Here is a 27,443-nt window from a genome sequence, read left to right on the forward strand (position 1 = left end):
TGATCTTTTGGATTATCACACTCCTGCTTCACTCCTTTCCTCCCTCTGCAGCCTCCTCTCGGTGGCCCTGCACCCGCCTGGATGGCCATGTAAGGTGTCGTGGCTGCTTAAACCTAAGCCTCTTCCCACTTGTCTCTCTGCAGTGATGGCCTCACCAGTAGCAGCATGTGACACAGTTGAGTCTCTCTTCCTGAAACCCTTATTCCGTTGGGTTCCAGCAGACTTTTTTCATCTCACCAGTCACTCCTCCCTTCCCACCATGAAGTATTAGTGTTTTGGAGCTCAGTCCTTGCATTATGTCTCTTCTCTACTCATTTTCACCTCATTTTTGGCCTTATCTATACTCTGACGACTCCCAAATATAATCTTCAACCTGGACCTCTCCCCAGACTCCTATATATCCAACTGCCTGCTTGGCATCTCCAATCTAGATGCCTAATGATGCCGACAAATTTAAAATATTCAAAACGCATCTCCTGACTTTCCTCCTGACATCTATCTACTCTGGTCTTCCCTTTCTCAGTGGCAACTTCATCCTTTTCGTCACTCAGAATCCAAGCCATTTTTTGACTCCTGTCACTCTTACTTCATACCCAATCCATCAGGAAATCCTGCTCTACCTTCCAAATATATCCAGAATCTGACCCCTCCCTTAAATGCTCCATGGCCACCAACTTCTCTGACCCAGATTATGGTTATAGCCTTCTGACTCATCTCCCAACTTCCACTTGTGTCTCTCCCTCTACTCTCCTTTGAGAAATCAGATTGATCCTTTTGAAAAGAATGTCAAGTTGCAGCCTTCCCAGTTCTTCTGGGAGTAAAAGCCAAGGCTTTCGTAACACCTCTGAGGTTTCTGTGATCTGGAGTGCCATTCTGATGTCCTCTGTCCTCCTGCTCACTCACTGCTGCAGCCACACCGGCCACCTTCCCCAGGCCTGGAACACGCCAAACACTTGCCCACCACAGGAGTTCTCTGCTCCTGCCCTTACCTTTGATCTCCAGATCTCTAAGACCTCTCTCCGTTTCTTCAGGTTTCTGCTCCAGGATCACCTGATCAGGGAGACCTTCCCTGACTCCCTACATGGGCCAACGACACTGCGTCCACCCCTGCAGCACTCATTATCCGGCTCTTACTGTGCTTTAGTTGATCTGTTGCACATTGAACCGTCTTACATATTATATGTTTACTTGTTTATTTGGTTATTTTCTGTCTCTCCCCATGAGAATGTAAGCTCCACGCAGGCAGGGACTTTGTTTTGTTCACTGCTGAACCCGAGAAGCTAGCACAGGGCCTGGCATCTGGTGGGTATCCAGTAACCGTTCATTGCATGGATGGTCCAGCAGCAGGGGAGGGACGCTGCTTTCTCCCTACTATTCCACGATGCTCTGTAGCTCTTGCAGTTAGACAAGATATGCATGAGACACAGTAAGATTAGAAAGAGACACCCAAGTGCCATTTTAGCAGGCAGTATGATCATTTATGATACTGGATTTATGAATCCAAGAGAACTGAATTATACAGGTTGTCGGACACAAGATCAACATACAAGGATCAAACATCTACTAGCAATAACTAATTGGAATAGACAAATATTAAAAAATTCATTTTAGTATCAAAACAAAAACTATAAAGTACCAAGGAATAAACCTAGTAAAAAATATGTAGGACCTTCACACAGAAATTAATCAAACTTGAATAGAAGGATATAAAAGGAGATGTGAATAAATGGAGATATAATATAAACTTTATTCATAAGTAAGAAGATGCAATATTTATAGGTATGAGTTCTTCCCAAATTAATCTATAATCTATTTCCAGTCAATGTCCCAGAAAATTTGTTTTGAGGAACTTGATATACTAATTCTAAAGTTAGTCATGGAAGAATAAAGATATAAGTAGAGTTTTCTTTTTTAGACAAAAAGAATAAGGAAGAAGGATTCACTCTATTCAATACCAAAGCATGTTATAAAGCTATTATAATTAAAAGTTGTATTAAACACAGAAATAGACAAAAAGCGCTAGGGCAGAATAGAACCCAGAAACACACCCCTGTGTACGTGGAAATCTGGCAGAGGTTATGACTGACTAGCATTACTAATCAGTGAGGAAAGTAGAGACTGCAATAACTGGCTTTCCATATAAAAAGACATCTGGCTTTCCATATAAACAAAATAAAATGAGATCCTACAATGTACAAATATAAACTGCAGATGGATTAAACATGTACATATGATAAAACACACAAAACTTGGAAACCATGGAAAAATCTCTATGCCACTGGAATACAGAAGGTGTTCTTAAGAATCAGTGGTACTTTCAATACAGCAAGAAGACACAAGCATAAACATACACACCTAATGACAGACCATCCAAATATATGAAGCAAGAGCTGACAGAACTGAAGGGAGAAATAGCTCTACAATAACAGTTGGAGACTTCAACACCCCACTCACATAATGGACTTAAGCAACACAATAAACTAACCAGATTTAACAGACACATACAGAACACTCTACTCAGCAATAACAGAATACACATTCTTCTCAAGTATTCATAGGACGTTTTGCAGGACAGATGATACAGTAGGCAACAAATTAAGTCTCAATAGATTTTTTAAAAGCTAGATATATAAAGTATCTTCTCTGACCACATGGGATGAAGTTAGAAATCAATAACAAAAGGATAACTGGAAAATTCACAAAATTGTGGAAATTAACACACTTTTAAACAACCAGTGGATCAAAGAAGAAATCACAAGGGAAAACAGAAAATACTTAGAGATGAGTGAAAACAAAAGCACTACATACCAAACCTATGAGATACAGCAAAAGCAGTGCTAAGGGGGTAAAACTTAGAGCTATAAATACTTACATTAAAAAACAAGAAAGACATCGCTTGTCAGCTTTTTGGTTAAAATCAAGTAAAAAATAAGAAAGGTTTCAAATCAACAACCTAAATAACCTTACTACTACTTAAGGGACTATAAAAAGAAGAACAGGGCCAGCCCGGTGGCTCAGGTGGTTGGAGCACGGTGCTCCTCACGCTGAGGTCGCCAGTTTGATTCCCACATGGGCCAGTGAGCTGCGCCCTCTACAGCTAAGATTGTGAACAACAGCTCTCCCTGGAGCTGGGCTGCAGTGAGCAGCCTGAGTTTGGCGTGAGCTGTTGCCATGGGCTACCGTGTGCTCGGCAGCCAGTGTGAGTGGACGGCAGCCAGGAAGAGCTTCTGTGAGTGGCCCACCAGAGAGTCAGGGCAGAGCGCAAGGCTCATAATACCAGCATGGGCCAGGGAGCTGTGTCCTACACAACTAGACTGAAAAACAACAGCTTGAACCGGAGGTGGGGCGGGGAGGTGGAAGAAGGGGGAAAAAATTACAAAAGAAAAACAAACTAAACCTAAAGCTAGCAGAAGAAATAATAATAAAGATTAGAGCAGAGATAAATGAAATAGAAACTAGAAAAACAATAGGAAAAAAAAAAATCAACGCAACCAAAAGTTGCTTCTTCAAAAAGCTCAACAAAATGGACAAACTTTAGCTAGCCAGACTAAGGATAAAAAAAGATTCAAATTACTAAAATCAGAAGTGCAAGTGAGGACTTTACTACCAATTCTATAGAAATTAAAAAGGATTATCAGAGTACTATGAACCACTGTATGGCAACAAATTGGAAAACTTAAATGAAATGGACAAATTCCTAGAAACACAAACCCTACCAAGACTAATTCACAAGGAAATAGAAAATCTGAATAAATCTATAACTGGTAAGGAGACTGAATTAGTAGTCAAAAATCTCCTAACAAAGAAAAGCCCTGCATCTGATAGCATCACTAGTGAATTCTGCCAAACATTTAAAGTACTAATAACCTTCTCAAACTTTTCCAAAAACTTGAAGAAAAGGGAATACTTCATAACTCATTCTTTTTTTTTTACTTTAAAAAATTTAAGTGTGTTTTTCCAGGACCCATCAGCTCCAAGTCAAGTAGTTGTTTCAATCTAGTTGTGGAGGGTGCAGCTCACAGTGGCCCATGTGGTAATGGAACCAGCAACTTTGTTGTTGAGAGCACCACACTCTAACCAATTGAGCTAACCAGCCATCCCAACTCATTCTTATGAACCAGTATTACCCTGATACCAAAGCCAGACAGAGACACTATTAGAAAACTACAGACCAATATCCCTTATGAATACTGATGCAAAAAACCTCAACAAAATACTAGCAAGCAGAATTCAGTAGCATGCACAATCCCATGACAAAGTGGGATTTATTCCTGGAACGCAAGGATGGTTCAACATATAAAAATTGATCAATATAATACACGACGTCAACAAAATGAAGGAAAAACTCACATGATCATCTAAACCAGGGGTGTCCAAACTTTTTTTAACATTTTTCACCAAGGGCCATATGTGGTAAAATACACAAACAGCCGGGACACTCACTCGAGGTAAAGTACGTATTGCCTCACCTGGTTTATTTAAGTAAACTAAATATATTTTTGGAATTTGCTGTGGGACAATTAAAAATGGATTGCGGGCCGCAGTTGGCCCATGGGTCACAGTCTGGACACCCCTGATCTAAACTGATGCAGAGAAAGCATTTGACAAACACGTTTCTATGATATAAAGACACAAAAACTATGAATAGAAGGAAACTACCTGAAGATAATAAAAAAGCCATATATGAAAAACTCACAGTGAACACCACATTCAATGGTGAAAGACAGTGTTTTCACTAAGATCAGGAACGTGGCAAGGATGCCTGCTTTCACCACTTTTATTCAGCATAGTGGTGGAAATTTCAGCCAGAGCAACTAGGCAAGAAAACAAATAAATGCCATCTAAATTGGAAAAGGAAGAAGTGAAATGATCTCTGTTTGGAGATGACATGATTTTATATGTAGAAAACCCTAAAGATTCCACAAAAATATTTAGAGCTAATAAATGAATTCAGCAAATTAGCAGGACATTAAGTCAACACAAAAACCAGCTACATTTCTATATACAAACAATTAAAGCAAAATTTCATTTACAATAGTACCAAAAAGAATAAAATATTTAGGAATTAACTTACCAAGAAGGAGAAAGACTTGTACAACGAAAACTACAAAATACTGTTAAAACTAATTAAAATAAATGGAATAAATGGAAACTATGTTCATGGACAGGGAGACAATATTGTTAAAATGTCAATACCACCCAAAGTGACCTACAGAGACAGTGTGATCCTATCAAAATCCCAATGACTTTTTTGTAGAAAAGAGAAAAAATCCATCCCTACAATTCATATTGTATTCTCAAGGGATCTCGAATAGCTGAAACAATCTTGAAAAAGAATAAAGTAGGATTTGCACTTCCTGATTTCAATACTTATTACAAAGCTACAGTCATCAAAACAGTGTGGTACTGGCATAAAGACAGACAAATAGGCCAATGGAATAAAGAGTCCAGAAATTCACGTATGTGGCCAAATGACTTTGGACAAGGGTGCCAAGACCATTCAGTGGGGGAAAGGACAGGTCTTTTCAACAAATGATGCTGGGAAAACATGATACTCACATGTAAAAGAATGAAGCTGTGCCCTTATCTAAAACTACATACAAAAATTAACTCAATGGATCAAGGACCTAAATATAAGTCCTAAAACAATAGAAGAAAATATAGGAGAAAAAATAGGAGAAAAGCATCATTGGATTTGGCAACGATTTCTTGAATATGACATCAAATGCACAGGTAACAAAGAAAAAACAGACAAATTGGACTTTATGAAAATTTTAAACTCTTGTGCATCAAAAGACACAATCCACAGAGTAAAAAAGGCAACCCACACAACGAGAAGAAATATTTGCAAATCATACATCTGATAAGGAATTAATATTAATAATATATAGAGAACTAAAACTCAACAAAAAAAACAACCCGATTTAACATGGGCAAAATATGTGAATAGACATTTCTCCGAAGAAGATATACTAATGGCCAACAAGCCCATGAAAAGATGCTCAGCATCACTAATCATTAGGGAAATGCAAATCAAAACTATGAGATACCACCTCACACGCATTAGGATGGATATATAAAAAATAAAAACCAGAAAAGAATGTTGGTGAGGATGTGGAGGAAGCTTTGTTTACTGTTGGTGAGAATGTAAAATGGTACAGCTGCTATGGAAAACAGTACGGTGGTTTCTCAAAAAAATTAAAAATACTATACGATCCAGCAATTCCACTTCTGGGTATACACCCAAAAGAATTAAAAGCAGAGTCTCAAAGAGATATGTGTGCATTGCTATGTTCATAGCAACATTATTCATAATAGCTGACATGGAAGCAACCCAAGTGTCCACTGACAAATGAATGCGTAAGCAAAATGTGGTACATACATACATAAAATGGAATGTTATTTAGCCTTAAAAAGGAAGGAAATTCTATGCTATAATATGGAAGACACTTGAGGTCATTGGCCTAAATGAAATAAAACAATCACAAAAAGACAAATACTGTACAATTCCACTTACATGAGGTACTTAAGTCAAAATAAAAAAGACAAAGTATAATGGTGGTTGCCAGGGGCTGCAGGGGAGAATGGAGAGTCAGTGTTTAATGAGTCTACAGTTTCAGTTCTACAACATGAAAAGTATTAAGGGGATGGTGGCAATGGCTGCAGAGTATGAATGCACAGTATTTAATACCTCTAACTGTACACATAAAAATGGGTAAGGCGGGGATGGCCGGTTAATTCAGTTGGTTAGTACGTGGTGCTCATAACACCAAGGTTGCTGGTTCGATCCCCGCATGAGCCACTGTGAGCTGCGCCCTCTACAACTAGATTGAAACAACTTGGAGCTGATGTGTCATGGAAAAACACACTTAATAAAATAAAAGTTTAAAAAAAATTTTTTAAAAAATGGGTAAGATGGCAAATGTACATTTACAATAAAAAATTTAAAAAGGTGAAAAACAAAAGATCAACAGATATGAAACTATCAATTAAAATTATAGTGATAAAAACATTAATTTTTAAAAACCAAGCAATAAAATGAGAAAACACTGCCCTCTAGAGAAACTAGTGGATTGTTTCCTGAAGGATTCCAGAGAAGACAGTGACATTTCAAGGTCTTCTCTGGAAAGGGCCAGTTTGTCACCTTATCACCCTAGAGCAGGATATCTTTAAACTTAGGTTGGCAACAAACCACTTTAATGTTAGCAGTACCTGTCACTTTGTCACTGATAGAAATCACAGATTTCATGTCACATTACAGTTGTCATAGTTATCTTGAAATATTTACTGTCATCAATACTTTCAAATTGAAGCAATTAGACTGACTGCTAGACATTAATACCTTAATTTAATACCTTAACAAAGAAATGCACATTACTATATCACAAATTTATTTAATATTTTGATAACTGTACATTAATGTAATTGGTTTCCTTTGTTATCTTGATATAATTTTTACTTTAAAACCAATTTTTGAGGCGTCCATAGAAGCCTACCTTTCACCAAGTCCTTCCTACACAGAGCTACATATTAGCTTCTCGGTGACTCAATCTTTTTATCTTAATTTTAATTTTTAATATATGTTCATAACTTTAAAAATTAGTGGAAATACAGCAATAAAAGACAGAAAACTTGGACTTTATCAACATTAAAAACTTTTGTGCATCAAAGGATACTATCAAGAAAGTGCAAAGACAACCTACAGAATGGGAGAAAATATTTGCAAATCATACATCTGATGAGGGTCTATCATCCAGAATACATAAAGAACTCTTACAACTCAACAACAAAAAGACAAACCCAATTAAAAAGTGGGAAAAAGATCTGATTAGCTATTCCTAAAAAAGATATCCAAATGACCAATAAAAACATTAAAAATGCTCAACATCAGTCATTAGGGAAATGCAAATCAAAACGAGATACCACTTCATACTATGATGGCTATAATATTTTTAAAAAATGGAAAATAGTAATTGTTTGCTAGGATGTGGAAAAACTGGAACCCTTGTGCCTTGCTGGTGGAATGTAAAATGGTGCAACCACTGTGGAAAACAGTTTGGGGGTTCCTCAAAAAAGCTAGAGAGAAATTACCATATGACCCAGCAATTCTCCTCGCAGGTATATATATATTCCAAAGAATTGAGAACAGGGACTGAAACAGATACTTGTATGCCAATGTTCTTTGAAGCATTATTCATAATAGTCAAAGGTAGAAACAACCCAAGTGTCCATCAACAGATGAATGGGTAAGCAAAATATCTACATATAATAACTACATACAATGGAAGTATTATTCAGCCATAAAAGGAAAGTTCTGATATATGCTACAACATGGATGAACCTTGAAAACCTGCCAAACATAAAAGGACAAACTAACATCCCGCCTATGTGAAATATCTAGAATAGGCAAATTCATAGTGACAGAAAGTAGATTAGAGGTTACCAGGGGCTGGTGGAAGGGGGCGGGGAGTTATTGCTTGATGGATACATCATTTCTGTTTAGGGTGGTGCAAAAATTTTGGAAATAAATGTTGGTGATGTGCAACACTGTGAATGTAAGGAATGCCACTGATTTATGCATTTGTGATTAAAATGGCATTTTTTTTGTTATATATATTTTATCACAATAAAAAAAAATGAAAAAAGTTAAATATAAACCTACCATGTGGTCCAGAAATTCTGCCAGGTATATAGTCAGAAGAGTTGAACACAGCATTATTCATAATAGCTTTCATCCTGCTATTAAGCAGTTTGATCCTGATGCTTAAATAATGGTTTCTTCATCTTTGATGTTATTACCATGTATAACTAACATACCAGCATATTACCATGACTTTTGCTATTTTTATTGTTTTACATAGTTTTTGGAAACTCTAAAATTAACTTTTATTTTAACTTAAATCATAAAATTAAAAAACAAGTGGAACCACTAGGCTTAGAACAAAAACAGCAATCTCTTGCTTCACCCCTTCTTACTCCTGAGTCAGATCCTCACTTTTAAATATGAATACATCACCCCAATAAATGAAAAAAAATATGAATAAACAACCAAAGATCACTGGACATTACAGGAAAGCCTCCAACCCAAAAGACAAATAGAAAAAAGGAACCTAAAGGAAACAAGAGACAACACAGGGTCAAATGAAAAGTTAAAAAAATATATGTAAGTCTCAGAGAGGTAGGAGATTATCCATAAAACAAGAACAAAGTGTTATGAAAAAGGAACAATAAGAAAGAGCTCTTATATGGAGAGTCTGGAGATAAAGTCAAGAAAAACTGCAAATAGGTTTCCCCAACAAACACATGCAAGATGCTCAACATCATTAGCCATCAGGGAAATACAAATCAAACCCACAATGAGATATCACTTCATACTCACTAGGATGGCTGTAATCAGAAAGACCAATAAAAATTATAAGTGCTGATCAGGATGTAGAGAAATTATAACCCTCATATATTGATGGTGGGAATGTTAAATGTGCAGCCATTGTGGAAAACAGTTTAACAGGTTCCTCAAAAAGATTAAATATAGAGTTACCAAATGATCCAGCAATTCCACTCCTAGGTATATATCCAAAAGAAATGAACATATATCCACACAAAAACTTGCACACAAATGTTCACAGCAGCATTATTCATAGTAGCCCCCAAATGGAAACAACCTAAATGTCCAGCAACAGATGAAATGTATAAAGAAAATATTATTCAGCAATAAGAAATGAAATACTGATACATGCTACAACACAGATGAAACTTGAAAACATTATGTAAAGCAAAAGAAGCCAGATACACAATACCACGTTATCATATGATTCCATTTATATAAGGTCCAGAACAGGCAAATCCACAGAGACAGAATTAGTGGTTGCTAAGAGCTGGGGGGAGGAGGAGTGACTGCTTATGGGGTTTCTTTTTGGAGTGATGGCAATGTTCTGAAATTAGGTAGTAGTGATAGTTGCACCCTGTGAGTGGGCTAACTCCCACTGAAGTGTACACTTTCAAGGGGTGAATTTTAGGGCACGTGAGTTATATTTCAATAAAGTTGTTATAACGTGGGAAAAAAGAAAAAGCCTTCCAGAAAGAGACAACAAATAGATAACGAGGAAGAGAAGATCAGAGACTAAGGATCATTCAGCAGGTCCAACATCGGAGTGACAAGAATTTCAGAGAGAGAAGGCAAATGAAGTGAGGAGATTTTTTATTATTTTATGTTTTTTAAGTGTGTTTTTTCAGGACCCATCAGCGCCAAGTCAAGAAGTTGTTTCAATCTAGTTGTGGAGGGCACAGCTCACAGTGGGCCATGGGGGGATCGAACCAGCAACCTTGTTGTGAGAGCACCGTGTTCTGACCAACTGAGCTAACCGGCTGCCCCGAGGAGATTATTTTTAAAAAATTAATGCAAGTCTGTTCTCAGAAATGGAAGATCTGAGCCCTCCACACAGAAATGGCCTAGTCACTACTGGCACAATAAATGGACAAAGACTAATTTCACGGCACATCACAGAAATTTCACAAGAGAAGTGAAGTGAATATCCTCACAGCTTCCAAAGATAAACAAATACAAAGGACTGAGAATTGGAATGGCAAGAAACTTTTCAGTACAAGTAATGGAAACTAACACAATACAGCCTTTGAGAGTCTAAGGGAAAACTATTGTCAACTTTACTTATTTTCATATTTATATATAAATTATATATACATTTATGTACAGATATAAATAATTTACATAATTTATTACTTTCAACTTCACACCTAGCCAAACTATGTGAGGTCTGAATAAAGACACGGCAGGTTCCAACAGTTTATCTCCAGATGAAGATGTGCTCCAGTAAAATGAGGGAACCATTTTACTGGAACCAAGAAAGCAGAAGACCATGTGGTCTAAAAAGCAGGGTGTCCATCATGGGAAAGTGGCCAAGGGCAGTCCCAGGGGACGAAAAGGGAAGTCACTGGAAAGCAGCTAGGCAGGAGGCCCAGAAAGCAGCCTGGCCAGAGCAGAGGGCAGACAGAGGACACCAGGAAAAATACAAAATCATGAGATGTGATATGCTTGCACATCTGCAGGGTTGGCAGATCAGGTGGAGCATGTGAAAAAATTACTAATACGAGCTTAGAAAATAAAATGTATAAAAAAGATGAGGCAACTACTCATTCTTGGAAAACAAACTGTAAAAGAAAATGAAATCATAATATATTCTTAGGCTCTGCAGTGAATAATGTTTACATGTTCATAGTAAACAGAAATATCGGTTGTTACTTAACCCCAGACTGTGATGTAATAGATGGAGGGTGAGGCACAGGAGGTGGAGGTGACAGAGCTAAATAGTCATCTGTGACAGCAGGAAATCAGTGTATAATGACGATTAATTTTAGAGATGAAATAAAAGGTAATCACATTAAGAAAAAGAAATATGAAAGTAAATATAAGGACCAGAATATACAGCTGATGGAGCTGAAAGTGGGGGAGGCTAAGAAGGTAGGCAGTGGCCTGAATGGTTAGAAGCCTTTCAGTGTTTTCATTGATCCTTGCGTACATTCCAATTTTTAAATACTGTTATTATTAAAAGTTACTAGGTATAGACCTCATGACAGTTCCCTGCATACACAAACAGTGGGTGTGACATCAAAGCTGGGAACGGGCCGAGCAGGCAGTGAAAACAGTGACTCTGAAGCACTCACCGAATCAGCAAAGGGTGCTGCCTCCGGCCCTACCCCATCAGGGGTCAGTGGGATGCCGGCTCCGTCCCTTCTGGATACTCTGGACACCTGTCCTTCGCGGACGTTCTATGGAGGAGGCCTTTCTATGGGACTGGAGCTTTGGCTGGAGCAGGCCAGCACAGGCTGTGGCTCGTGGGCCGTGCCCTGGAGCCTCCCGGGGCCTGCCTCCAAGCCACCACTCCTCCTATACACATCAACCACCTGTAACTCTGGGCTCCGTACATACTTCTAGCTCTTTCTTCAACAAATTTCTCAGCGGGATTTTTCGAACTAGGCATGGTGTAGATGGGAACATAAGAGGAAAGGTAGATGAATTCTGCCCCACCCATTCATAGTTCCTCACACCCCGCTGAGGCCCCCAGTTAGATCCCGGTGCTTGGTACATAGGAGGTGCTCAGTACGGAGCACTGAAGGCATAACTACGATGCCACTTTCTCTGGGTCTGACACTTGGTTGGGTCCTTCACACGCACTGCCACGTGTAATCCTCCAATATGCTGCTGCAGTTAGCGGGTAGGATTAGCTCTACATTACGGTAAGGAAAGTGAGGCTCAGAGCAATCTGACCGAGCTCGCTTCATCAGCAAGGGAAGAGCTGGGGTTCAAACCCCGGTGTGGCTGACCCCTCAGCCTATACAACTAGCAGCTGCTGCCACAAAAATCCTTTCTGGAAAAACGTTTGGCTAAGTAGATGATGAATGGAAGAAAAGAAAGAATGAAAATAAGATGCAGGTTCACGGCTGATCCAAGAAGAGAACCTGAAACACCCTCCCTGCTTAGAGCCTCCTAGGCCATCTGGCCAGAAGCGGGAGAACTCACTGTGTACCCTTTCTCCCCTCACCCCGGGGGCCATCCGTGCAGCACCCACCTTCTTCAGAGAGGTTGTTCTCTTTGGTCTCCTTGTCCATCTGGCAGCACCAGCCTTCCAGCCGCTCTGTTTCTGCCTGCAGTAGCTTCAAGAACCAGTAGCCATCTCGGCGGCAGGCGCCTGGCTGCGCTGGCTCGGCCGGGGAGCTGGAGGACGTCTCCAGCCAGGGGTCGGGTGGGGGCAGCGAGGACGCCTCTAGGGCAGGGTCGCTGTTGTCTCCATAGGAGAGGTTGCGCTTGATCTGGGCAATCTTGGGGACCTGCCGAGGGCCGGCATCGATGCTGATGGAGTTAGGGTGTGGGGTACAGTCCGGGAGGCTCCTCTCAGATGACTTACAGCTCGAGTCATTGGCGTCCTGGGTATCTGAGTCGGTGTCCCGTCGGGAGGACATGCTGTGAGAGGGGGCGCTGCTTCTGTGGGTGGGGGTAGAATGGGGCGGGGACAGGAAGAGGTGAGGGTCACCAAGAGGGCCAGAGACCAGAGGCCACCCCGACCCGGACACACGGGAGACAGAGAAACGGATGCATCGTCTGCTCCCCATGCGCCTGAAGCGGGTCCCACAGCCCCCGTCTCATTCTCTGCTCAGCCCTGGCCTCGCCCCACCCACCCGCGCCCACACGCACGCGCGCGCGCGCGCACACACACACACACACACACAGACAAGGTCATAAGGTTGCCTGTTTACTGCAGTGGGGCCAGGGAGACCACCAACATCGGGGTAACTCATAGCTCAGCCCGGCTTGGCCCCCTGTGGCGGATTCAGCGCACAGAGCTAGTGCTCACAGGCCCGCCCGCCCGCCTGGCTGCCCAGCCTCCCATGCCTGGGCCGCAGCCCGCACCCCAAACCCAGCTTGGTTATTAGAAATCCAGCAAGGAGATGTGGGTTAGGGAGAGCGGGAGGAGAGGGCGCTGGGGAGGTGAGAGCAGAGGGAGGGAGAGGAGCGGGGAGAAGCAGCCACCACCTCCGTACGACTTACCGCCAGTCGTCCTCTACCTGAACCCCGATGGACTGGAATTTGGTAGCGGGACAGGGCTCCTCTTTTGGCACTGGCTGAGTGCAGTCAACCTTATTGAAGGACAACGACAGCAACGGCACGGAGACAAAGACAAAAATAAAAAACAAACACCACACTTGCTGCTGAAATTCACATTAGTGGAACGACGCAAACAGACGCGTGGACAGACGAACACGAGGCATGCGGACACTGCACGTGGGCCCAAGGCTGGACCAGGTGAAGCCGGGCACTGCTCATTCACGCAGAGGCAGGTGGGAAGGTGGGCAGGAGGTGGCATGGGGTGGAGATGACTGGCTTTCCCTACTCTGAGGAGGGTGCCATCACATCGATCGCTTTGGGTCCGTTGTCCTCCGAGAGGTGGGAACCGTTCCTTCTAGTCCTCTCCTTTACACGCATCAGAGGGAAGAAAAAGAAAGGACAACGAAAGAGAAAGAAAACACACACACACAAAGCCACAGCCGTTATCTGGTGTAGTTGAAGGTGGGGCTCTCTCGAGGCAAAGATCACTCCCCCAACCCTGCAGCTGAAAGGCAGGCTGGAGGCGCCTGTACTAGGGGCAGATATTGAACTGCAGTTCTGGATTTGAAACTGCCACCAAAGTCCCTGGACACTATGGGATGCCATCCCTGGGCCTTGATCACACTTGGCTGAGGTTACCTTCAGCACTGGCTGGGCCCAGGGAGCAGTCAGAAGGATCAGTGCAAGGGCCAAGTGCAAAGTCAGCCCTTTCTCTGTACTCCTGCGAAGTGGAAGGAAACATGGCAACAGTGATGCCCTGGGCCTGCCTTTCTTTTCTGGGACAAAGGTGCTTGACTGGAATAATCAGGCCAGCTGTTCCACCATCGCTCATAAGTGAGGAAGAACCCACACTTGTCCTAGGGCTTGAGGTACAAGGGTAGGACAAGGTTGTTGGGTTATCCTTGGAAATTGGGGACTCCCCAGTCTCTTGGCTTCACGGAAGCAGCAGGGGGTCAGGGAGGCTTTCGGGGCAGGGGTCTGAGCACCAGACTCCTAGCCATGGGAATGCATTTCTCCTTCAGCAAGAGCCAGCTCAGGAAATACAGCATCACTGGGTGAGAGCATGGAATGGGGTTGTGGGGTGAATCCAGGGAAGGGGAAGTCCAGGATGGGCCCTAGAGCTAGAGCCCTTATCCCTGTGTGAACTTCTGGGTGAAAGCACTCAAGGCTGAGCCCAACTTTCAGGCCTGGAAAGAGCATCTGGTTTGGCCAAGGAGAGGGTCGGGTTGCCCAAAGACAGACCTTGGGTGGTCAGGACCAAGGGCCACAGACGAGGCTACTTTCTGTGCTCTTAAGAATCCTTCCTGGAGTGCTGTACAGGACAGGGGCTGGACCCTTGAGGAAGGAGCCCAGAAAACAGAGAGAGAGTCTACTAACAAACTCTCTGCTTATATACGTGCGGAAACTGAAATCCAGAGCGGCCTCTTGGGGGGAAAATGTTCAGGCAAGTACAAGAAATTGTCTGGGCCATTCGGTTTCCCTTTGTGCCCCATGTTCCTCTGCATTCAAGTGCTTTGTCATCTACTTGCCCAAGTCCAGCTGCTCAGGGGTGGCTGGGGAAATGGAGATACCTTCCATCCTAAGCCACAATGCACACCACCGATGCCCATGATGCCCGCAAGCTCTCGGCCCACTGCAGCTGCCCTCCCTCCCTGTCCTGAGTGTGCTCCACATGAGTCTGGAGGTCCAGCTAGGGCAGGGAGAGTCTTCTCTCTCTGGATTTCGAGTAACTCTTGAAAACTGCAGGGCAGGGCCCAAGTCTGCCCAGCTCTGCTAATGGAAGACAGATTACCGATGCTGGGTGCAGCCTGCCATGGCCATGGGTGCACGGTGAACTGGGCTTCCAGGAGAGGGTCTGCGGGCTTTGGTCACGTGCTCCTAGAGAGCTATTTGCCCTGGATCCTTTCCCAGGGAGGGAGGCCTCTGGCTGGCATCACACTTCTCAATTTGACACAGGCCTGGTGCCTTGAACCACCTACCTGTCGGCAAGGCCTGAGAGGGCTCTGGGCAAAGTTCCCCTCGAGCAACCCCTATGGCTCAAGGGCCCTGGGTCCTGGGCCCCTGGCCCATCCGCGTCTATGCTCCACGCTGCTCCCTCTGCCAAGCGGGGCTGTGGCCTCCGCACCCGAACTGACCTTGGATTAGAGAACTGTTAGGCCAGTCCCGCCTCCCATACGTCGGCTGGCAGGGCAAAAGGTGGAGTGGACAGACAGACAGTGGACAAACAGCGGACAGGAGATGGCTGGCTGAGTGTAACTACATTCACTGGGACGACCCATCGGAGGAGCAGGGACAGGTGCCCACGGTTGCAGATTTTGCAGCACACGTGGGTGAACTCAAGGAAGGTGTGATTAGGGGTGGAACTTGGTATGGTCACTTGGGATGATCCCCAAAAACACACAAACCACTTTTGCCCAGGAGACCTAGTGGGCGTCCACCAGATGTAATTACACGCAGGCAGGTGCACAGAGCGGGCTGAGACACAGTGCAAAAGGGGCCCCTACTTGTATTCCTATAGATGACAGTTTCCTTTTGGGGATGGCCTCAGAGTGGGATTCGGAGCTGGTCAGCGTCCCCTGTTCACTCTTCAGAGCTGCATGTTTTGGGAGTGGTTCTGGGGCCTCTGAGGCTGGGGTGACTCTGCCCCGTGTCACGCTGGGGGGTCGGGTACTGCTGTCCAGGCTGTCTGACGAGTTGCTCAGGCCTGACTGGCTCGTCACCTCACTCTTGTGGTCTTGGCTGTCCAGGTAGGTGTCCTGGGCAGACTCAGTACTGCTCTGGACCGTGACTGAGATGAATGGCTTGGACGTGGTGCGTGGAGGGACCGGTGGTGGGGTCTTCTTATACGCCACTAGGCATGACGAACCTGCAGATGGGTGAGAGGAGGGCAGGGGAGAAGGTGAGGCCCCCAACTCCCTTAAGCCCCTTTCAAGTCTGAGGCCCTACCTGACCTGGCCCTCACTCTGGTCTCAGCTGTTCCCTCAGCAAGGATTTCTGGAGTAGGAGACAGAGGGTCAGACACAGAGATGACCAAGACAGACACAGGCCCTGGACACCCTCACACTAGGCCAAGGCCAAGTCTAGAGGGGACACCAGCATGGACCAAAGACACCCTCCTCCTCACAGTCACACACAGGTATTACCCAGTGAGGGCATGGGCTACACAGTGAAGTTATGCTGCTCCAGGCTGTGACAGCCTGTCCCACGCCCGGGGAGGCAGGGACAGGAGAGTGGAGGTCAGGGCAGCTAAGGAATAGTTGACCTCGTTTCCTTCAGGCTCACTGAGACCTACTACCCTCCCCCTACTGCTCCTTTCCTGCCGCTCTACCTTCCCTCTACCCCTGTTCCCTCTACTTGGATGCCCCCTCTCTATCTGGTCAAAGACCAACACACCTTTCAGGGCCCAGCTAATCCTTTCCCCCCCTCACTGTGTGAAAACTCTGTCTGCCTTCCCCAAGACTCCATCATACCTGGTCTGACTTCCTATTCTCCACCAAGGTTCAGGAAACCAGGTCCTGCCATGACTGGGAGCTGGGGTCATCTCTAAATCCCTTTCCCAGCCTGGCCTGGGGCTGTCCCACAGCAGGGCACAGAACACCAAAGGCCCAAAGCCAGCTTCTTAATGCTGAACTTTTTGTCTGAAATAGACGGTGCTTTTCAAATAGCTGTGGCTACTTGCTGTCAGGGGCTGGGTCAGATCCAGTGGCTTTTTTCAGCATCTTAACTCCAACGGCCCTTTTCCCAGTGAGGACTGAAAGAAGCCTCTTCCAGGGTCGGGGCCCAGGGCAGGAGCAGGAGCCAAGAGTGAGGTTAAAGCCCTGCCTTCAAGGGGCTACCAATCATGGAGACGTGACAGCCTAATGGAAACCCAAAACGAGGCCCAGTGCCACAGGGGCTGTGGAGAAGGCACAGAATCCATCCGTCACTAAGAGTTATCACTAAACAAACCTAACAGAATGGCTAAACTTAAACACAGCAACACCACTAAATGCTGGCAACGATGTGGAGAAACAGAATCACTCATATACTGCTAGTGGAAATGTAAAATGATATAACCACCCTGGAAAAAGTTTGGCAGCTTCTTTTAAAATTAAACATGCGATTACCATACAACCTAGCAATGTACTCTTGGGCATTTATCCCACAGAAATGGTGACATGTTCACAAAAACTTATACATGAAAGTTCACTGCAGCTTTATTTGCAATCACCAAAAACTGGAAATAGCCCAGATGTTCTTCTGTGGGTGAATGGTGAAACAAACTGTAGTACATCCGGACTATGGAGTACTACTCAGCAATCAAAAGAAATGAACTACTGATATAAGCAACAATTTGGATGAATCTCATGCAAATTATGCCGAGTGAAAAAAGAAATCTCAAAAAGTTATGTACTGTATGATCCCACTTATAAAACATTCTTGAAATCACCTAAATATAGAGATGGGGAACAGATGGTGGTTGGTGGGGAGGGTAGGGGGATAGGGTGACAGGAAGGCCAGGAGGGATGTGGTGTGGTTATAAGAGGGTGACAAGAAGAATACTTCTGTGCTAATTGAGGGAACTGTTTGTATCTTTACTGTGGTGGTGGATACATGAATCTACACGTGATTAAACTGCAAAAGACTGAATACATGCACACCGGAGTGATTACACAGGCTGTATCACAGAGGTGAAGGCTCAGATAGGCCCATGGCTGGCATTTCTCCTATTGGTTTCTGGTACAGAAGGAGCTAGGCCTGGAGGGGGAGGGGTGAGCCAAAATTCTACCACTCCCCAGCCACTGGTGGGGAGGACGGGCTGGTTCTCTGATTAGTCTAGGGGTAGTTTCCCCCAAGAGCTGGGCATTTAGAGCAGCCTGACGAAGCCAGTGGCCACCGGCATCCAGCAAAGACAGGAATGCACTGGGGATTTCAGGTATTGATTTGTTTGGCCTAAATATCCCCCAAGAAAGCAGGGCTTCACTGGTGTTTTCTGCCTTAGATCAGAAGAGTGAAGCCCCAATCTGTTCCAAATGTTGATGGGGGAATACCCCCCAAAAGGAGCAGCAGTGAGTCGCAGGAACCAGAATTAGGCTGTAAGGCTGGCTGAGGCGGTATGACCTGTCACATCCTCCTCCCCATCTGTGGGGGGCTGACACTGGCCTGGAGGAGGGATCTGTGTGGAAGGGGCACCCCTCCACCACCACCGCCCCTCGCTGCCCAGGAGGCAATGAGGTTGCTGCTGCCAGGGGTCTGACAAAGGATTAACCCTCCAATCTCTCTGTCGGGGTTGTGTAGGCCCACAATCCTGCGGACGCACACTCAGAGGCCCTGGCCCTGGCTGAGGCAGCCACTCATTAGAGGGAAAGTGAACTAGTTAGAGGCCAGGCCAGATGGCCAGATATGATAAGAGGAAGAGTGAACTTATCTTGAATTCTCTATGTCTCCCGGGGCACAGGTCACAGGCAGATAAGTGGTGTGACTAACAGAGAAGATTTTGGGGCCTCATGGGCTCCCTGGGTGGCAGGCATCCCACAGCTCTGAGTGCTGCCCCTCACCCACGCTGGGCAAGGGGTTGGGACCCGACTGCATAGGACAGCTCTCTTTTCATAAGTGTGAAATGCCAGGAAACGTAGGTCATCACCTCCCCGACCCCTTTCAACATTCCGCTCCAGGCCCTCTGGGTTTTTCATTCCCATCGCACTTCTTCCCACCGTCGGGCCTTTATACACGGTCCTCCCTGGAAAGCTTCTCTTAGCGCCTCACTTTTCAAATGTCATTTCCTCAGAGAGTCCTTCCGACTGCCTTCGACTCTTGTATCACCCGGGATCTCCGTCAGACCACCTATCACATCTGTCACTCGCTCATTTAAGGATTTACTTGATGGTTATAGGCCCGGGAGGTTGGGGGAACTCTGTCTGTCTTGGCACAGCAGGTCATAGCCTTGGCCCAGGGTAGTATCTCACGCACAGAAAGCGCTCAATACATGTTTGTTGAATGAGACAACGGACCTCATCATCGCTACAGAAACCCTAGTTGCCAAAAATCATGCTCCTTTAGCCACAGTGAAGGCTCCCACCACTTTAGTGTCCGAGGTTCTCGTCCCCTCCCCGCAGCCTCTCTCCTGCCCTCCCACCCACTAGTAGGCCCCTTGCAGCTTTAGAGAACCAGACGCACGTTCCCAAACACCACACTTCATGCACCAAAGCCTCTGCACATGCACTTGTTTCTGCCAGCGTCCCTTTCATGTGCTCCATGCTTCTCACCCTTCACGAGTCCCTTCACCCCCAGCTCCTTCTGGCCCAGGCAGCGCCTGCCTGTCTTTTCTCCGTGGATCAGATGTTGGACCTGGATCCTCCAGGATTGGCCCTCCCTGCCCTGCGGAGATGTTCTGCATGCCACAATTTACAATGTAAGACATTTGGGTCCAACTCTGTCCATTCTCTCTGGATAACTCCCAGGTTTTCCCGGGAAGCTTGGAGGCCAGCATCGCTCCAGGGTGACTGTCTCTTCCAGTTGGTCCTTGTGCGTATTTTCAAAGATCCTGAGCGCAGCACTGCTGACACACAGCAGCACACACACACTGAACCACCACCCACCCTCAGAGCCACATGCTTCCCTGCCCCCTTCTTGGCCATGCCAGTCCGTCATGCCAAGGCTCAGGCAGAAGCAGTGGTACGATGCCTCCTCCACGAAGCCTGCCCCAGCCCCAGACATCCAGCCCAACCTCCCTGCCCTGTAATGAGCAAGTGCTTGCTTCTTCTGAGAGAAGCTCTCTTTGTCTCATTTCTGCCTTCCGCCCCAAGACTTTATCCAGCAAACTCTATTTACCAGGTCAGAATGAACGTGTTTCTGCATTTTGTTTTTTAATGTCAAGGTGTGTAAGATGGCCAAACAGAGCTTCAGATGCTCTGAGTAGTGGCTGGGACTCCATCTCTTGAGAGATCTGGAGGACACAGCAACCCCAGGAAGCCCCATCCTCTGCCAGTGCCTTGGAGGCCGAGATGGACCCGGTCCTTGCCGGCTCCCAGGGGCCTGCGCTTGGCGGGGGGCTGAAGAAGAGGCCGAGACTACTGAACAGGAATGAACACGGGACCACAGAGTGTGGGTGTCATGGTAGCAGCCGTTACAGAAGAGGCAGTGGAGTCCACTCAGACTCCACGTGAAGCGACGGAGGTGGCCTCGGAGCCAGAACCCACTGAACTCTCTTTGCTGGCTCTGCCACGCTTAGGAAAAGGCTTGTCAGAGGCAGGGCTGTGATCCTATTCCCTCTCTCACCTGAGTAATCTGTCAAACATGCAACTAAATTGAGCTGCTCATTTGTGTATGGTGAAAACAGAGCTCAAAGCTCGCCCCACACCCAGCCTCCAATTCCTCCTTCCGACCCTGTTTCTGCCCCCAAAGCAGGGGAAGCTGGGAGGGAATTCTAAGCAGCTGGGTCAGGATCAGGGACCGACCGCACGCTCACAGCCACTTTCCTGTTGGCAGTCCATGTGACCCCCCCCCTTTCCTACTACGTCAGTCTGGAAGTCACCCCCTCGCTGTGCCTCAGGAGTTAGCTTCGAGTTGGCAAACTTTAATTTCAAACTCAGGCAACAGGGGCTGGCAGCACCACTCACCCCAACATCCTCCCCGGGATCCTCCGGCGTTCCCCACGTCAGGTGCTCCTTAACTGCCTCTCTCTCTGAGCTAGAGCCAGCCTCCCCTAGACCACCCACACCACGACTCCCTTGCCCCCCAACCTTCCGTCCTGCCCTTCCTGTCCCACCACCACGGCTGCGGCTGTTGGAGAAACCCAGCATCACTGCTCTGTTTGAAAACCTTCAATGGTGCCACAACCATCCGGTGGCCGTGGAACCAACCCCTCAGTGGGGGCCTCCAGAATCTGCTCCTGCCTCAGACCCCAAAGTCCACAGGAGCCCGTCAGAAAGGCGGCAGGCTGCTGAAGACAAAGCCACGGCCCTCAGGCCGCCCGGCCCCCCCCCAGAGCCTCAGCTGAAGCCAGGATGCCTCCTGTGGGCAACGGCTCCAGTGCTGACAGTGGACCTTCCTGAGCACTGACGGGGCGAGCACTTCACACACAGTCACCCTTGTTCTTCACGATTCGGTACCTGCAAATTCACCTCCTCGCTCACATTTATTTGTAACCCCCAAATCAGTACTACTCACGGGGCTTGCACAGTCACCCCGACATGTGTAAGGCCTGCAAATTTGAGTCGCCCAACACACAGGTCCCCAGAGGAGGCTGAGCAGTGATGGTCTGCTTTCTTGCTGCAGCTCCCGTGCAGTAAACAAGTGTCCTTTCCCTGGCTCCTCAGTGCTACGAGTTTCACATTTTTGTGCTTTTTGTTGGTGATTTCCCTGTTTAAAATGGCTCCAAGTGTAGGACTGAAGTGCTGGCTAGTGTACCTAAGGGGAAGAAGGCTGTGATGCGCCTTACGGAGGAAATACGGGTGTTAGATAAGCTTTGTTCAGGCGTGAGTTACAGTGCTGTTGGCCAGGTCCAAAGTTAATAAATCAACAATACAGTAAACACCGTGTCTTTACACAGAAGCACACATAAAACAAGGCTGACTGGCTGGTGGAGATGTTGTGAGCAGAGGCGCGTAGGGACCCTGTAGTTCCCATAGGAGCAAAGGTTCAGTATTTGCTAACTCAGTGCTTGTGAGACTTTACGTACATAACTACCGCAAATAATGAGAATTGACTATACTTTGGCCAATGGAATCCTCAAAATGGGTACATGTGAGGTAGGTGAGCCATCGCCCCACTTTACAGTGAGGCTCAGAGAGGTGGAGTGACTCACCCTGGCTCACCCCCAGCGAGCCCATGCTGGGGCCAGGGCTTGAACCCAGGCTGCCTGAAGGCTGACCACCACCCTATCCCTCGTCCACTGCACTAACTCGGTGAGAGTCACGTGGACGCAGCAGGCTCAGGCACGTTTTACTCGGAACATGGAGTGTGACACCCAGTGTGCTGAGTCTGAGTAGGAGCCAAGGAGATGACAGACAAGACGATGCTTTGCAATCACGGGGTGGGCCCCTGTACCTCCTGTTACCAGGATTTCTGGATGCAGGAGAGAGGGATCAGCCCCTGGGGGACAGCCTGGGGCAGCCTTTCTGGAAGACATGAAGGCTGTTGACTGGGTCTGGAAGGATGGACCAGAGTGCTGAGCGGCAAGGAAAGGCAGGGCTTTCAGGTGAAGGGATCCTCCGTGAGCAAAGCAACAGGGCAGGCCAGCCCGAGGCATGGGAAGACAGATGAGAGCAGGGCACGACTTGGCAAAGTGCAATTTAGGCAAGTTAGCTGGTGGAGGGAAAACAGACGGGGCAACGAGGCCTGAGAGAGGGCTGCCTCCTCTCAGACGGGGTCCTTGCCTTCCTGGGGATACCTGGGGAGTGGAAACGGAGACATCTTCCTGCATGCAGTATCCCTCACAAAGTCCCTCCCAAATGGCCTGCAGTCGGAGGAATTGACAGCACGCAGGCCTGACAGCAGCTGGGAGGGCGGACCGCCTTGCACCCCAGGAGCCCAGGGCACTCGGCAGCTGCAAGGGGAGCATCTACTGCGTGAATCTGAACCCTCCGCTCCCGCACACTGGCCTTGCCCTCCCAGGGGGGACCCCTTGCACTCAGGTACACACTCCAGAGGCCTGAGAATTCCCACCCCTCTTCCCACCCTCCCGCACAAAAGCACATCTTACAGAGACCTGCTTCTCTTATCCCCACCAGCCCGGTCTAGGTTTCCATGTTCTATCCCCTGGTCTCCCTACTTTGTTCAATTCACACACAATCGCTCTCCAAACAGCAGCCTGAGGAATTTTTTTAAAAGTACAAACTGGGTTACTTCCTCCCCTTTCTAAAGCTTTTCAAAGGCTCCCCACTCCATAAAGAATCAAATCCACATTGCCCATCTTGGCCTAGTAGGAACTGGCCCCGGGCCCCCCTTTCTCCAGCCTCAGTTCCTGCACTTTCCCCTTGCTCATCCCACTGCAGCCTTACCAGCTTCTGAGCTTTTCCTCAGACACTCCAAGCACGCCCCGCTAGGGCCTCTGAGCCTGTTCCTGTCGGATTCCTACCCCGTACCCCTGAAGCTACTCCTCCTCCCACAGATTTCAAGTCTCAGGTCTGGTGTCACATCCTCAGTGAGCGCCTCCCCGACCACCCTCTCTAAAGCTGCTCTTCTTTCTCTGAGAACCCTGTTTGCTTTTATTCAAGCATTGATCAACTTATTGTTTCACTGGTCTTTTGTTTCTCTCCCCTACCAGATAGGGATCCTGAGTATTTTAATACAGGTCCCCAAGGGTGGGGACCCTGACTATCTCACAAAATTCTGACACCTTCCCAGCATCATGCTGAATCTCAGTAAATACTGAATGAATGAACAACTCCCTATTTGACACCAGGGTAAAATGAGGCTTAGGGAAACAATGATTTACTTCCAACTGAGTTGGAATCTAATGCCCAAGGCCACTGAACTCCCTTGGGTCAGCCTCCAACACAGAGACACACGCACAGTCTGGTGGGAGGCAGAGCCCTTAGCAACTCTGCTTGAAGTTGGGGAGGAGACCATGGGAATGAGAGCTCAACAAACCCTAAGCACTGAGCATCAGACATTATTTGAAAACCAATCATTTTTGAAAGGTGGTAGTGAAAGAAAGTAAGAAGTGCTTCCAGCAACATTTTCCAAGCAATGCATATCAAATGTGCAGATTTAAAAGAATTGTTGCTGAGTGAGTGGGGGCCAGGTGAAGCTACTTCACTCCAGACACACGCCTGGAGGAGAGACTATTACCGCTGCCGACTTACAGATGAGAGGCCAGGCCTTTTCCGGTTAAGAGCGGCAGTGTACAGAAGCTCTGCTCTGTGAGGCCACGGGGCCAGATTCTAAACTCAGCACTAGCCATGGTGGGCTGTGTACCCGGCACAGGGCCTGATGCTTTCTGAGCTTTAGTTTCCTCAGCTATCAACTAAGTGGGTTGGCCTTAAATGGAGGTCACAAGTTCAAATGTTTACGGGAGACCAGGCATCTAAACACCTGTGGCCCAAACCTGCCATGTGGAGACCTGGGCCCAGCATTGTTAGCGACGACGAATGTGTGTGAAAAGCCAGAAATGTGGACTTATTTTAAATGGAGCTGGTTAATTCAAAGTTTAAAAAAACACTGTACAGACACATGCTTAACTGCCAGCTACTGTGGCCTGTGGCTACAATGTGTGACTGCTGGAACAGCTGTCCTTAAGACTTCCTTGCTCCTTCTGGAGCTCCAGCTCCTCTCTCCCTGCTTCTAGGTAGTCTTTCCATAAGAGCCTCCCGCTTGGAAAGGCAGGAGACCCTTGAAAACCTTGAAATTGAGGCAGCTGGGAGGCCCTTCTGGTGGTGTCTTAAGTCCAGCTGGGCAAAAGCAGAGCAAGCCACTTCTGGTGAGCAGGCCAGGTCTGGTTTCAGGCTCTTGGCACCAGAGCACAGGTGGCAGGAGAGCCCCATCCAGAGTGCAGATGGCCATCGCCCTTCATGGTCTGGGGGCAGCTGCCTGAGAGGGACTTGCTTGATTGCCAGGGCAACGTTCTCTGCCCCTCCAGAGGCAGCTGTTCCTTAAAAGCGCTGTTCACACCCCATTTGGGGTCCAGGGTGTGAGGGGGGTTTTGTCCTGATATGTTCAGGCCAGAGGGGCTAGAGGAAGGGGGTAAGCGATGCCTTTCAGATGGACCCCACAGTTCAGGTCAGGGGGTTCTCAGAGGATGCGGAGCTGTACGTCACCAGACTTCACAAGCTGCAGGGCTCTGCCCATGAACGGGCCTTGCATGTATCAGCTCACCAACTCTTCACTAGGCGGATCCTTTCCATTTCAAAGAGGAGAAAAGTACGGCTCAGAGAAGGGACTAGCCTAAGGTCACAAGCCAGTATCTGAGCTCAGCCTTTCTGACTGGAGCCAGCCTCTTAGCAACTGCTTCACCACAGGGCCCGAGGCTAGAATTGGGTGCCACCTAGCCGGGCCTGGTTGAGATCTTGGCCAGTCCAGTTCTCTAGTTGGAGCTACATGGGCCCCTATTTTGGGGGTCCTCACGCAGGGACTATTTCCTGAGTAGGTTAGATGATGGCAGCCTCAGGCTCTGCTGGCCATGAGGGCAGAGACCTGGTGCCCCTTGGACCTGAACCCCAGCACATTGAAGAGAAAGGTGCCCGGCCCTGCCTGTGACCCCTGCTGCCCACTGCCCTTCCTCAGACCCTTCTCCTCCAGAAGTGTGACCCCAGATACTCTTATCCACTTATCACAAACACCAGAACCCTTGACATGGGTTTACCAGTCTCCTAGGACTTCCCAAGCTTGGCTAAGTCTCACTACAACCTCTAAGTAAAGCCCAGAGAGGTGAAGCCACCTGTCCCAGGTCACACAGCTAGCTGGTTGATGGGCACTGAGATTGGAACAAGTATGTGGAGCTTCCAAATTCCAGGGATAGAAGGGGTGGTTTAGCAGATAACAATTCCAGTGACTTTCAAAACGGGTTTTAGGGACCCTTGAAGGGATCCTGGGGAAGGCTTTTTCATTCCAACCCATTCCAGGTCCCTCAGAGCAGCTCCATTTTCCTTTTTTTCTCCATCCAGAACTCCCACATGGTATTCTGAGACCCAGTAGACTAACAAATGAGAAGCCCAAGCATCAGAAAGGCAAATGCATTCCCTGAGGATTAGGTGGCAGAGCAGGGGCGCTTGTCTGGGGCTCTGAGTGTGGGTGTGGTCCCTGTTCCCCCAACACTGAGGAAGGAAGATGCCTCCAGGTTCCCCAGCCTGGGGCTCCAGCATTTAGGGAGGCACCCACCTGTGGCTGAGCCCCACTTCCTCCAGCCCCTGATCAGAGGTCTCCAAATAGCATGCTGTTTCTCAAAAGCCATTTCCACCACCACTGCAACCATATACATTAAGTGACCTGTTAGGCAACATTCAGCCCTCACCCATTCTGTGTTGGAATCTGCCACAGACACCATTGTATTTGTCCTTAGAAAACTGCCTGCAAAGTTGGCTCTGCCAGCAGCTCTGCTCAGGGGTCCCTGCCCTATGCCCCACGATGCCTTATTACCACCATCCCCAGGAGTCCAAGCTTTAAATAGATGCCAGCTTCCAAGCTGTGGCTACTGAAGCATGCTTTTCTCATATATTAAAGCTATAACCACCAGTAGGGGGTGCTGATGAGTAGAAGAAAGCTAGAGTTAACTGGCTGCAACAGCTCCAGTCCAATGAAAAAATGACGCGTACGGCCCGTCTGGCCTAGTGGGCAGTGGGAGGGGAGTGGAGAATTCAGGATTTGGCTTTTAAAATACTACTTGACTTTTCAAATACTGGTTCTAACATGTGGACCTCGTTGCTGTCTTTCAAAAGCTCTAAGGTCCCAGGAGCCCCACCTGGGAGGTACTACTTATAAGAGCCTCAAAAACACCCCCGCACTTCTGGAGGGTTGACGTCAAACCCTGGTGATGGGTCGCAAAAGCCTGGCTCTTTACAAGCTGTCACAGGACCGTGTCCAGTGTGCAAAGCCAGACACTGCCAAGTCTGCACACCTCGATTGCTGGCCTCTTTCATCACTTTGAATGACCAAGCGGATCCCAGAATAGAAAGACAGTGTTAACGGGCTCATTCACTATGCCTGGAGTGACAGGTGGTATATTGGGTGACAGAATCAGGAGCCAAGAACCCTGGGCAGCCGAGAGATAGGATGAAATGAACAGTGCAGAACTGAATGGGGAAAACCATGAGTTCAGTTCAGGTCGACACAGGAAGTGCTGCTGCCTCAATGCCAGGGCTAGGGACAGAGACGTAGCAAGGGGGAGGGCCCTGTCCTCAGTGCTTAT

The 27,443-nt window shown here is 47.1% G+C and overlaps 1 protein-coding gene across 7 annotated transcripts in view; it reads right to left on the reverse strand.

Moving 5' to 3' along the window:
* Nucleotides 1-27,443, reverse strand: part of DLGAP4 (DLG associated protein 4) — a 190,548-nt gene that overhangs the window by 13,843 nt on the left and 149,262 nt on the right. For 5 of the 7 annotated variants that reach the window (XM_081033717.1, XM_081033718.1, XM_081033721.1 and 2 more), the window contains 3 exons: nt 16,123-16,484; nt 13,562-13,650; nt 12,585-12,997 (listed from right to left, as the gene is read on the reverse strand). In XM_081033717.1, coding sequence (XP_080889843.1) covers nt 12,585-12,997; nt 13,562-13,650; nt 16,123-16,484 — 864 coding nt within the window. Of the gene's footprint in view, nt 1-12,584; nt 12,998-13,561; nt 13,651-13,904; nt 13,985-16,122; nt 16,485-27,443 lie in introns of all 7 variants that reach the window. The other 2 variants (XM_081033719.1, XM_081033722.1) reach the window with 1 other exon arrangement.

Source organism: Rhinolophus hipposideros (genome assembly GCF_964194185.1).
Source record: "Rhinolophus hipposideros genome assembly, chromosome: 22".
Taxonomy (NCBI): Eukaryota; Metazoa; Chordata; class Mammalia; order Chiroptera; family Rhinolophidae; genus Rhinolophus; species Rhinolophus hipposideros.